The 14,174-nt window shown below is 43.6% G+C and overlaps 1 protein-coding gene across 1 annotated transcript in view; it reads left to right on the top strand.

Annotated features, from left to right (window-relative positions):
* The window catches only part of gfral (GDNF family receptor alpha like), a 67,327-nt gene that overhangs the window by 12,723 nt on the left and 40,430 nt on the right, over positions 1-14,174 (top strand). Inside the window, exons 2-5 of the mRNA XM_055635222.1 lie at positions 3,685-3,825; positions 8,478-8,630; positions 9,225-9,623; positions 9,758-9,829. Of these exons, the coding sequence (XP_055491197.1) occupies positions 3,685-3,825; positions 8,478-8,630; positions 9,225-9,623; positions 9,758-9,829 (765 nt within the window). The remainder of the gene's footprint in view (positions 1-3,684; positions 3,826-8,477; positions 8,631-9,224; positions 9,624-9,757; positions 9,830-14,174) is intronic.

The raw sequence follows: 14,174 nt of genomic DNA, 5'->3' as shown, positions 1-14,174 counted from the left end.
CCTGTACAAACTGGAGCACCCAGAGAAAACCCATGGGGTCACAGGGAAAATGTACAAACTCTGCACAGACAGCAGCTGTAGACAGGTTCAAACCCAGGTCTCTGGCAATGTAATGCAACATCTCTAGCACTATGCTGACAAGCCAAGTGCTGAATGCCAAACTCATCTTCCATGGGTTTCAGAACCCCAGCCACAGACTGGACAGGCCAACTCCAGGTGCCACGGTGCAATTCCTAGAGTGGAATTTGGGCTAACCTTAGACTCATAGAGCTATACGGCAGATAATCAGGCCCTTCAGTTCTACTTTTCCATGCCATCCAAGTTGCCGAACCGGGCTACTCGCACTTGCCTGTTCCTGGCCCATATACCTTCATTTCTTTCCCATACACCCGTCCAGGAGTCTTTCAAATATTGTAATTTAACCCACCTCCAGTTTAAATTCCATTTGGAATATTTTGGAGGACCAAGAAACCAAGAAGAACCAGCTCCACCACTTTCTCTGGCAACATCTTCTATGATTCCACCAACATGTGTGTGGAAATGTTGGCCCCTCAGGTCCCCTTTCCCCTCTCGCATTAAACCTGTGCACTCCAATGTGAGAGTCAGAAAGACATGCAATGCTGGAGTAAAACAGTGGGTTAGGCAGCATCCCTGGAGGACATGGATAGCTGGCATTTCAGGTCAGGACCATTCTTCAGCCTTCTCTAGTTTCTCGAGGCTCACCTTCTCTAGACTCACCAACCCTGGGCAAAATCCAATGGCTAGTCACTTTACCTATGTCTCTCATGATTTTGTAAACTCCTATCAAGACACCCATCAATATCCTACACTCCAAGGAAAAAAGAACCCAACCTATTCATCCTTTTTCAAATTGACTGCATGGAACTCACCTGTACAGCTACCTCTTCATACAGATGCCAGTCTCTGGGAAGCATTGTTTCCTGGCTTGGTATGGCGACTTTTCCAGGATACAGGGCATAGATGATTTTATCACATTGTTGAATTCCTATGGAAGGCAATCATAGTCATATGGCACGGAAACGGGCCCTTCAGCCCACCAAATCTGTGCTGACAAACACACACCTAATTACATTAATTTCATGTCAATCCCATTTTATTCTCCACACAATGTATTTAATTCACCCCAGAATCAACCACTCACCTACACACTGGGAGCAATTTACAGCAGTTAATTAATCTACTAACCCGTCCCGTCCTTGGGATGTATGAGAAAACCGGAGCACCCGAAGGAAGCCCAGAGGGAGAACATGCAAACTCCACACAGCCAGCACCTGATATCAGGATCAGATATGGGTGGCTGGTGCTGTGAGCTAAGGGCTCTACTATATACACCACTGTGCCATCACAGTAAATTATTTTGATTTGATGACAACAAAGGGAGCACGAGCCAGGGAAGTGTATACAGAGAGAGAGATATTAGGGTAGACAGTCAGAATCTTTTCCTCAGGGTGAAAAAATCAAATACTAGAGGGCATAGCTTTAAGGTTTAAAGAAGATGTGTGTGGCCATTTTTCTACACAGAGGGTTATGAGTGCCTGGATCGTGCTGTTAGGGTTGATATGATACAGGCATTTAAAAGACTTTTGGATAGGCATATAGATATGCAGGGAATGGAGAGATATGTTTTATGTGCAGGAAGATAAGTGATGGTATTGACATCAGGTTCGGCACAGGACCTGTTTTTGTGCTATATTGTTCTATGTTCAATATCCATGACCTCTCCAAATGTGGAATTCTTCAAACACTTTGATCACTGTCTTGAACTGGAAGCTGATGCATCTGCCTTTAGGTATGCTGGAAGTTCTCTGTCAATGCTGGTGTCACCAGGCATAATGTGGATGTGATGTTGATTAATGTTGATTAATAACCTGCCAATAACTTTTATTTCAGGCATTGATGCGGGGGGTGGGTTTCTCCAGGAGGACACTGGTCCAGGACTTTGGTTTTATTCGCATTCCCTTTTGGTTCTCTGCATTAAAGTAATGTGGGGAAACAAGAAATGAGAAAATGCTAAGTAAACGTCACTCTCAGAAATAGCAACAGAATTGGAAGACGGAATGGTATACTCAGAATCAGAATCAGAATCACACTTTATTCGCCAAGTGTGTTTTGCAACATACGCGGAAATTTCATTGGCCAGGTCAGTCATACAATTAAAAGCAACAGGTCACTCAAAAACACATTGTAACATGGACATCCACCACAGTGACTCCCACACATTCCTCACTGTGATAGAAGGCGAAATAAAGTTCAAGTCCTTTCCCTTAGTTCTTCCTTGGTCGTGGGCCTCGAGCCTCCATTAACGGAACGATCTTGACTCCCGTAGCGGCGGCGTTCAGGCCCTCCGCATCGAGGCGATTCGCTCCCGCATCAGGGGGATGTCAGCTCCCCCGCGCTGGACGATCGAACCTCGCGCCGGGGCTGGCCGAACCTTCTGCGGTGTTGGAGCTCTCGTCTAGCCTCTCCCAAAGATTGCGAGCTGTTGATGGTAAAGTCCACGGTGGTCGTGGTGGGAGCGATCCCAGGCAAGGGATCAGCTCCGATGCTAAGTCCGCGCCCCGCGGTGGGGCTCACGACAGTCCGAGGAGGCCTCCGGCTCCAGCGATGGAAGGCCGCAGAGCACGCTGGAGAATGTGATCCGAAAATAATCACATCTCCGGCAAGATAGGAATTTGAATAAAAAGTCTCCCCCGATCGCCTCCCCCGCCTCCCCCCACATAAAACAAACCGAAGAACTTTCAAACAAACTTTTAACACACTAAAAAATAACATAAATAATGGAAAAACGAACTACTGCCGGCAGGGCGGCCCATCTCCCCGGCGCCCCTGGTGGTTTCTCCTCACTCAAGAATGAACCCCAGTTTCTGGCTCTGTGAGGCAACGGCTCTAACCAGTTTAGTTTAGTTTAGAGATATCCCTTCCTCCCACTGATTCCGTGCCGACCAGCGATCCTCGCACACTAACACTATCCAACACACACTAGGGACAATTTACATTTATATCGAGCCAATTAACCTACAAACCTGTACGTCTTTGGGGCGTAAGAGGAAACTGATCTCTGAGAAAACCCACTCGGTCACTTGGGAACGTATAAACTCCGTACAGATAGCCCCCTTAGTCGGGATCAAACCCGAGTCTCTGGCGCTGAAAGCGCTGTAAGGCAGCAACTACCGCTGCTCCACCATGCCGCCCTTATTGTTACCACCATTGTACCATTCTGTCGCCCTATGTGAGGAGAGACTGAATAAGATAGGCCCATGGTCTCTGGGGTTTAGAAGACTGAGAGGTGAAAATGTTACAACATGAAAGATTCTGATCAGGAGTAAACTTTCCTTTGGCTCTGAAAAGCGAAGAATAATTTGGAGTGTGCTGTGGAGAAATGTAAATCTGTGGAGTTTTATACAACCAATTGCAGATGTTTCATGGTTGAATAAACACAAGCCAGAGAGTGATGGGTTTTTGACTATTGTAGAAATTAAATGACATGAAGAATAAGAGGGGAGGACCTGCACTGATATTAAAGGGTAGAGAAGAAAGTTTTGTTGAACTATATGTCATCCTCCTGCTAATGTTGATGATGCCCATGGTGCTATCCTGCACAGATATAACCACTGTGGCCGGATTGAACACTATATAACAATGTTTCTCCATTATTCTCTTTAGCAGCAATTTTGATATCTCAAATCACCAATGGTCCTGGTCTGGAAACCACCAAATGTCTCCAGGTAACGAAATGGTGCATCGCCGACACAGGTGGCTGTAAGGATGTATGGAACTTAATTGAAGATGTCTGCAACCAGACAGGTACATAAATGAATGCTGTGTTGTAAACATGCTTGCATTAAACAATGACAAAAGCTTATGTTTATACGGGTGTCCTTTTTAACGTTGCAAATATTTTGCTTCTAATTTTCCACATTCAAAAAACAGCTGTTTCTCTTGCGCTACCTAAATGGATATAAAAGCGGAATTTATTTCTAAATGAACAATATTGGGATATTAAAATACTGATTTGAAATTGAATGAAATCTTGGTCAATTGAAAGTTTTATTCTGTGTTTAAAATGTAAAACATGAAGACATTAGAGATGTCAATTGCAAAAAGAATTATTTTAGTTTTTCTTGTTTTGTAAATTCCTTCGGTGATATTTTAAGTGGACGATGATTATATATATAAAGGTTATTTCATTAATTAGTGGAATAAGCATTATAAAGCTTTCGTTATTACATTAGATTAGTGTTTGATATTTCATAGCCCCATTCCCGGCCCTTGCATCCATTTCCTTAAGTTATTTTTCAAAATATTTACCTCCCTATTACAGGAAATTATACATTCTGCTTTCATTGCAGTTCCTGATTGTTAAGTTAAATATTATGGCCAAACTCTCCTTGAAATAAACTAATTAATCACTCCCTCTGCTCTTTCAATGGTAATAAACGAGGGTCATCCCATTAGCAATTCAGGGATTGGAGAAAATAGCTTCTCTCTATTTATGACCTCTCTTTTACACAGTAAGTTTACTCTTACATTATTAACACGGTACTGCAATGTTTACAACCACGTCTGTAAATTGATGGAGAGATTGCAAGTTGGAGACTTCAAGAGAGTATCCTAAAATGGGACAGATAGGGACTTGGTTTAGTTCGAGTGCAATATAAAGCAGTCAAGTCCATATCATTGCTTAAGAAGGAACTGCAGATGCTGGAAAATAGAAGGTAGACAAAAATGCGCTCGAGAAGCTCAGCATCTGAAGAAGGGTTTCAACCCGAAATGTTGCCTATTTCCTTCGCTCCAGAGATGCTGCCTCACCCGCTGAGTTTCTCCAGCAATTGTGTCTACTTTCCCTATCGTTGCTTCTCACTTAAAGCTTTATGAAATATTGGTAAGGTCACAGCTGAATTACTGTGTGTAGTTCCAATCACCACACTATCGGAAGTAACTGGGGAGGGATCAAGGAATTTCACTGAGGTGTTGCCAGGGATGGAGCATTTCAGTTACGAGGAGAGACTGGAAAGACCAAGTTTGCATTCCTTGGTGGAAATAGACACTAGACAATAGACAAAAGGTGCAGGAGTAGGCCATTCGGCCCTTCGAGTCAGCACCGCCATTCAATGTGATCATGGCTCATGGAGGTGGCGGGAGATGTGATTGAGGTGTGTAAAATTCAGGGCCATGGGTGGGATGTGTGGCATCGGTCACAACACTGGGTCAGCAATAACTACACTTGCGCTCATAGTAAGGTGAACTCTACGCACAGGCGTATTTCCAATGTTAAACAATAGTGACAAGGTATTCCAGGTCCACACAGGGATGCAGTCTTTCATCATCACTGTGGAGGCACAATTTATTTCCTTCGCTTGCTGCCCAGCTTCCTTCCATGCCTTACTTCCTTCCTCTCTTTGCTCCTTCCCCCAAATCCCCTTCCCCAAACTGTCCATTTAATTCCACAGACGCTGAGTTCCTGCAGCAACTCTTTTTGTTGTCCAGATTTCAGCACCGCCAATCTTTTATGCCTCCAAATCAGTTGTAAGGTTTATTCCCTGAGGTTTGTAAAATGCTGCATTGTCCATCTGCTTAAGGCAAAAGTCAGCCGTGGGCATTATATGTACATTATTAGTGGGACGACAGATAGCACAATGGGCTAAGAGTTCGGCTGGCGACCGGAGGGTAGCCGGTTCAAATCCCGCTTGGAGTGCATACTGTCGTTGTGTCCTTGGGCAAGACACTTCACTCACCTTTGCCTGTAATGGAATGTTACGGCGGCAGGCGCGGGCACACCGCGACGCCCTGTGTCTCCCTTTCAAGGGAGATGCTAAAAATGCATTTCGTTGTCTCTGTACTGTACACTGACAATGACAATAAATTGAATCATTTCATTTCATTTTTTTTTTCATTGAAACTGTGTAGTGAATGGGGCCTGAACACAATGTGTCTTCGACCTGGAAACCTTAGCTCTGCTTCTCTTCCCACAGATGCAGCCTGACCTGCTGAGTATTTCCAGCATTTTCTGTTTTTATTACAGAAACATAGAAACACAGAAAAATAGGTGCAGGAATAGGCCATTTGGCCCTTCGACCTAGCACAGCCATTCAATATGATCATGGCTAATCATCTAAAATCAGTACCCCGTACCTGCCATTTCCCCCAAATCCCTTGATTCCTTTAGCCCTAAGAGCTCTTGCATCTAGCTCCCTCTTGAAAACATCCACTGAGTTGGCCTCCACTGCCTTCTGTGGCAGAGAATTCCACAGATTCACAACTCTCTGGGTGAAAACGTTTTTCCTCATCTCAGTCCTAAATGGCCTACCCCATATTCTTAAACTGTGACCCCCGGTTCTGCACTCTCCCAACATAGGGAACATTTTTCCTACATCTAGCCTGTCCAATCCTTTAAGAATGTTATATGTTTCTATAAGATCTCCTCTCATCCTTCAAAATTCCAGTGAATACAAGCCCAGTCGACCCATTCTTTCATCATATGTTAGTCCCACCATCCCAGGAATTAACCTGGTGAACCTACACTACACTCCCTCAATAGCAATAATGTCCTTCCTTAAATTAGGAGACCACAATTGCACACAATACTCCAGGTGCGGTCTCACCTGTTCAACTGCAGTAGGACCTCCTTGCTCCTAAACTCAATTCGGCTCGCAATGAAGACCAACATGCATTAGTTTTATTCACTGCCTGCTGTACCTGAATGCTTACTTTCAGTGACTGATGTACAAGCACAACCAGGTCTCGTTGCACCTCCCCTTTTCCTAATCTGACACCATTCAGATAATAATCTGCCATTCTGTTCTTGCCACCAAAGTGGACAAGCTCACATTTACCCACATTATACTGCATCTGCCATGCATCTGCCCATTCACTCACAGGGTGACCTATCCACGTCACCCTGCAGCCTCATAGCACCCTTCTCGTAGCTCACACTGTCACACAGCTTTGTGTCATCCGCAAACTTGGAAATGTCACATTTAATTCCCTTGTCTTATTTGTTAATATATATTGTAAATAACTGGGGTCCCAGCAACGAGCCTCGCGGCACCCCACTAGTCACTCCCTGCCTTTCTGAAAAGGACCCATTATTTCCTACTCCTTACTTCCTGTCTGCCAACCAGTTCTCTATCCATGTCAATACCCTTCCCCCAATACCATGTGCTCTAATTTTGCTCTCTTGTGTGGGACCTTGTCAAAGGCTTTTGGAAAGTCCAGATACACCATATCCACTGGCTCTCCCTTATCCATTCTACTTGTTAGATCCTCAAAAAATTCAAGAAGATTAGTCAAGCATGATTTTCCCTTCATAAACCCATGCTGACTTTGACTGATCCTGTCACCGCTTTCCAAATGCGCTGCTATAACATCTATAACAATCGACTCAAGCATCTTCCCCACTACTGATGTAAGGCTAACTGGTCTATAATTCCCCATTTTCTCTCTACCCTCCAGTTTGCAGGAACTGATCACGAGTCGAAAGAACATTGGAAAATGATCGCCAACGCATACTCGATTTCTAGGGCCACCTCCATGAGTACTCTGGGATGCAGACCATCAGGCCCTGAGGATTTATCTGCCTTCAGTCCCAACACCCCATACTCTTACTAACTCTCCCAGATTTTTACATTCGCACCTACCAATTCACACGTTTTAGGGGTATGATAGGAAACTGGAGCATCCGGAGGAAACCACTCAGTCACAGAGAGAAGGGGCAAGAAAAAGGTGCAACAAAAGGAGCACTGAAGGTCAGCATTGAGCCAGAGATCTGGAACAGTGAGGCAGCAGCTCTTTTGGCTGCACCAGTCTGTTGTCTGATATCTAGCACTGGAGCAGAATAGGAGTGTTTTATCTCTCCATAAGCTAAAAACAACAACTGAGTATGAGAATAATCACCGTACAAAGACAGTCAATGCAAGTAAACATGGTTATTACATGGTTATGTGTGAATTGGTAGGTGTGAATGATAAAATCTGGGAGAGATGATAAGAATGTGGGGTGGATTTTTTACCCCGAGCAATCATCTTTCACACACCCAACTGAAGTTGTCTTAAAGTCGACAAAGGGATTCAGCTATTGCTGAGATATCTGACTAAAATAAAAGAACTAACTTTGCAATCTCTTTACATTTGTTCGGCCAATGTTTGACTGGAGCTAATTTAGTGGCAGGCTGGGGAAATGGATCGCATTTTATCCGGCTTGTTCTTCATTCGGAGATGGAAACAATAAAGTAAGAGAGCCATAGAACCTTTTCCAAAAGAGATATTTCATATGGAAAGACTCTTCTGAAGGCAACTTCACAGAACCGGTAAAAATTGAAAACATGGACTTGGTTGGGTCATTTCCATAGCTGTAATTTGAACCATGGCTGCTTTGAATAATTCAGACTATACTAAATCATCCGAATTCTGGCGAATCAAAAAAAAACTCAAATATATTATTCTTCTAATGCATTACAGGTGACGCTTGCACAGTAAAGGATCACAGCAGTTGTAACATAACCATTCAGCACTTAGCCAACAGTTACCCGGCATTTAGAGAGTGCAGCTGCCTTGAAGATAAATCATGCGACTTTTTCAGACAACTTGGAAGACAGTGCAGCAGCCAAGAAGGTAAATGCAGCACATGCACGTGTATAATGAGGTGGGATCAATGAAATTGCAAACAGACTGGTGTTTGATCATTCTTCAACCTCTAGCAATGGAAAAATAAGGTGACAGATTCACCCAGAATTAACACCTGTTTGAGGATTGCAGAGCAAACTTGGCAGAAGTGTTGTTAAGTATTTACACTGGAACAGTACCAATCAGCAAAAAAGCACCCCACAGCTCAAAACCTTGTGCAGTTAAGAGTAAATAGGGAATTTGGTTAAGGCCATTTCACATTAAAGGCAGTAAATAAACATATGGAACAAGTTATGAGCAAAAGGTCGTTGTTAAAAGGACAAGTTTTGAAGAAAAGAAGGATTGAGAGGTAAAATTGGGATTAACTAAAAACAGGCTAACTTTCTTGCACAATATCCTTTTCCTGTTCCTTAAATATGGCAGAATTTGCCTTTTAGATGTGGAAATCAAAAAGAAACCTTTAATCCCGTAGAGTTAGGAGTTTAAACAGGTGCATCAAAGTTATTGCTGAGATGTGTTCATGTGTTTTGGATAATCTTTTCATGGCCTTTGGCATTTCAACATTTACTCTCTTCCACATAGAGCGATCCAGGGCACCTACCCTTAGCTCGGGAGTGCCACCAGAATGGAAAAGACGCTTACGGATGATGAACACAAATAAAAGCACAAGGAAAGGCAATGATTGCCCGTCAGCGAAACACAGCTGTCTGAGATCCCCGAATTGCAGTTCAGTTTATGCAAGGTTTAAGAAGATGTGCCGGCACAAAAAGGATAATTGCAGCATCCCAGCCGTAGGGCAGAAGTGTCTAACCGCTTGGCAAGCATTGCAACGCACAAAGCTCGCCGGCTGCAGCTGTTCAAGGCAGGGGAGATTAAAGTGCCTCAGAATACGGACCAGCCTCGCCAGCAATGCCTGTGTACAAATTGCAAGTAGAAGGTTAAACACGAGCAGCGATGAAGAAAACGAAGTGAATATTCCTGGTGGGGACAACTATGCATTGGCATCAATGCTTTCCATCCCTTTGAGCATTGATTCTTTCATGTTTTGAGTCTGCTATTCATTTCGGGCCCACCTTTTGTGCATTATTTTCTTTTCACTGTTGTTTCTCTTGCAGGTGCAGCTGAGTTCATGAGGGGCAGGAAATCAGCCGCAGAGTTCACCGCACTTGCCGCATTCAATGGTGAAAGTAAGGAAAATAAGAACCTTGCCTGTCAAGAGCAGACATTCGGAAATGGCACATAAATATCCCATTTTACACATTCTCGTAATCAATGACAAGACAACCCTTCTAGATTCTCGACTTTACTTTCTTTGGCTGTAAGCTCAAACTTTAATTGTCTAGATCCGACATTGCCAGTTTTACTGACAGATTACACAGATGAGTTTAAAAGTCCAATAATGCAATGTGTAGGTGACATATCAAAACTTTATCATTGGATTCTCATCACTCTATAATCATGGTCAGAGCATTTCACTCGGCTCTTTGCTCATCAGCTTACAAAGTCATTGAAATTCCATTGTTGAGAGGGAGTTAGGTCACTTGCTGACACTGGGGGGTGTAGAAGATAATGCACAAACTGATCCCAGCTAGTTCATTGAGCTGCCTAAAACTTTTAAACTATGCTTCAGAATAGATTTCAAGTATCAAACACTTGGCACCAAAGTCAGATGATGTGAGACCACACGTTGGAGGAGCAGGAGTTGGAGAGGGTGCAGAGGAATCTCACGAGGATGCTGCCTGCTTTGACGAACTTGCTAATGAGAGAAATTGAATCGGCTTGGCTTGTTTTCTTTGGAATAAAGGAGGTTAAGGGGTGATCTCATATGGTGTATAAAATTATACGAGGCATAGATAGGGTAATAGTCAGAACCTTTTTTTTATGATATGAGTTTCATTGGGTAGATGAGTGTAGATGTAAGATGAGGGGACGAAGTTTTAAAGAGGGTTTAAGAGGGAACTGCAGATGAACTGTTTTTTTTTTACACACATGGTGGATGTCTAGAAAGCGTTGCCAGAGGACTTGGTGGAATCAATTACAATTACTATATTTAAGAGACTTTTGAACAAATACTTAAATAAGCAAGAAGTAAAAGGATACAATCTTAATGTGGGTAAATAGGATTGGTGTAGATGGGCAAAAAAGGTCAGCATGGATGTGCTGGGGCCATTTCTGTGTTGTACGACTCCGAGCTCTTTTTTTTTAAACCAATATGAATGTCCATCTATCTTGAAAGTTATACTCCTGCCTTTGTGTTGGTGTGCCTTCAGAACCATAATTGGAAATCAATCATTAGTATGCAGTTTCACCAGTGCTGAGTAAATATCCATATTGATTTCCAGTGACCCTCTTTACTCACGAGAATAAATGTTACAAAGTAAAGCCACAATAATCAAGCATACTTGAGCTTTTGGCAACATCAAACTAGTACATTTTCTGACCTTTTGGATATGATTCCGCTTAATACTCCACAGTTTTAATTCATTAAAAAAAAGACAACAACATAATACATTATTTTTAGTGAGCTTAGTAGTCTGAGAACTAGAACCTGATGAGCTGCAAGGGAGGGTGGAAATGAGGACCCAGTCAGTTAAAGGGATGTAGCAACTGGGGCCCTAGTGTGCTAAAGGAAATGCAGGAACCAGGGCCCTAGAGGTAAAGGGAGAGTGAACTAGATGCTGCACCTTGCAATTTGCAAACAATGCATCAATAGGTTTTTACTGGAATCAGCATTGAAAATCACATGATCTGATTGACCCTGCAAAGCTGTTACACACTCACACTGTAAATGAAATGGTGTTGTGGTGCGTCAGTTAGATCCCACTACATGTCCAGGCCCAACTCTATTTAACTCGAGGAGACCTCAAAATCTTAGCTCTCAACAAACAACAGTCTAGAGAATGGCTGTTGGAAAATATTAATTATCAGGAGAGATCGGATAGGTTGAACTTAATTCCCTTGGAGCTTAATTGAGCTATATACATGTTCTGGTAGCCTGGGGCAAGAGTAAATGAGGACTTATCTCCATTATGAAATTAGCCAAAAAATGGGGGATAGTTTTTAAATAAGGGGTAGGATTACACCTGAAATGAGGAAAGACATCACAATCAGTAGGTGGTGAGGTTTTGGAGCGCACTGGGTGATGGGGCACAATCCCTCATCGTATTTAAGAAGTCCTTGGATATGTGGTTGGACGTCCAAGACATAACGGATAAATCAGGCAGCTTTTTTTTTTCAATCAGCACAATTTGTGCGTTGGAAATGTTCTATGACTCCAAAGGAGTAATCCAGTGAACACACACCAACATGCATTTACAGAAATATTCCTCAGAGCATAATTTTCTTGCCTGGAATGAGTTGCCAGAGGAGGTACTTGAGACAGGAATTATAATAACATTTAAAGGATATTTGGACAGGTACAGGGATAGGAAAGGTTTAGACGGATATCGGCCAAACACTGGCAGGTGGGAGTAGTGTTCATGGGGCACCTTGGTTAGCATGGGCAAGCAGGGCCGAAGGGTCTGTTTCCATGCTGTATGACTCCATGTCTCTCGGCTATTTTACCTCAGACATTACCCTACGTTCTCTGATAGAAATAAAAACCGAGAGAACAGGAGTGGTCATTGGCCTTTCGGCCCTGCTTCAACATGCTACACCTGTTTCTGCTTCTCACTTTGTCCCTTGCTCCCTTTCATCTTCTCCTCCCTGAATGTATTGGCTTGGCCCCCCCCCCACTGCCTCCTGGGTTATAGAATTCCACAGGTTCACCCCCTTGAGGGGAATGTCTCCTGATTCCGGTTCTAAATGGCATATCACTTATCCAATGCTGGATGTAAATTTTTGCTCTTAATTCGATGCAGGTTCTTTGTTTATTTATGCAACCTTGTAATCTCAGGATGATTTTTCATTCTAAATTGATGCAGTAATGTATTTGTGTAACTTAATCTTTCCTGCCGCTTAAAACAATTTAACAACAAAAATATGGGGGACTATACATTGCTGGCAAAACGTGCTTTTATTACCCAATGAGCTGTCTTGTTGGATTGCATTGATCACTATGGTGAGGCATTCCCACCACACTGTTGGGGATGGAAATCCAGGTTTACATCCAGCGATAATGATGGAATATAATTTGTCAAGGTTGTGTGTGTGGGCAAACCTTTTACCCTTGCCCTTCTTCAGTTTAGTTTATTGTCAAGTGTACCGAGGTACAGTGAAAAGCTTTTGTTGCCTGCTAACCAGACAGTGCAAAGACATTACATGAATACAATCAAAGCCATTTACAGTGTATAGATTCTTGGTGGTAGAGATCACGGCTTTGCGAGCTTCTGTTACAGCAGCCGAGATTAGTACCTGCAATGTGTTCTGTGCAGCAGCCATTGTGTGCCAGTGCTGAAATAAATCATGAGAATGGTCCATGGAGTGTCAATCTAAAGCAAGGTCCTGCCCTGAAATACCATCTGTCCATTTCCCTCCTCAATGCTGTTAACTAAAGTGAATGCTTGCAGTCCTTTGCCCAGGGTAGAGGATTCTAAAATTAGAGTGCATAGACTTATGGTGAGAGGGGAAATATTAAAGTGGGACCCCAGGAGCAACTTTTTCATTTAGAGGGTAGTCTGTTTCCCGATTGAGCTGCCAGAGGAAGCTATAGTAGCTGATACAATTGTGACTTTTAAAAGATATTTTGAACAGATATGTGGATAGGAAGGGTTTAGAGGTGATATGGCAAATCAGATGCACCCAGGATGCCAACTTGATCGGCTTGGACAAGGTGGGCCAAAGGGACTATTTATAACGAAGAGACAAGGGACTGTGTCTCTCCATTATCTCTAATGCTTCATGTCATTGTGAGTTCCCCCAGCAGTTTGTTTTCAATCAATCAATCAATCAATCAATTAATCCAGTTTTATTCGTCACATACACATATTAGTGCAGTGAAATTAATTTGCCAGCAGCGGTACAATCAAAAAAGAACACACAATACACAATAAGATTTAACACAAACATTCACCACAGCATTCTTCACTGTGGAGGAAGGCACAAAGTACAGTCAGTCCTCCTCCATTTTTCACCCTTGGTCGGGGCTATAAACCTCTGCCGTCATCGCTACGGGCGACCGGATGTACAGGCCCTCTCGTCGGGGCTTGGAAGTCCCGCATCGGCGCTTTCCTACCGGAGACCGCGGCCTCAGGATGTTGCAGGCCACAGGCTGGCGGTCGGAGCTCTTCTCTGGCTGTCCCCAGTGAGGTAACCTAGGCTCCGGATGGTAAGTCCACGCTGCGCCCACGGCTAGAAGCTCCACAGACCGCGGCTTCGGGATGTAACAGTCCACGGACCAGCGATCGGAGCACTCCCATCTGGCGACCCCGGCAAGGGCTCGCCCGCTCCGCGATGAAAAGTCCACGCTGCTCACGCTGCTGAAACTCCGGGCCCGACTCCGGGAAAGGCCGCTCCAATCCAAGCTGTTAGGCCGCGAGGGACGCGACATGGAAAAAGTCGCCTCTCCGTGGAGGAGGCGACGGAAAGCGGTTC

The sequence above is a fragment of the Leucoraja erinacea genome, chromosome 5 (assembly GCF_028641065.1).
Source record: "Leucoraja erinacea ecotype New England chromosome 5, Leri_hhj_1, whole genome shotgun sequence".
NCBI lineage: Eukaryota > Metazoa > Chordata > Chondrichthyes > Rajiformes > Rajidae > Leucoraja > Leucoraja erinaceus.
This window is presented reverse-complemented; position numbering and strand designations above follow the sequence as displayed.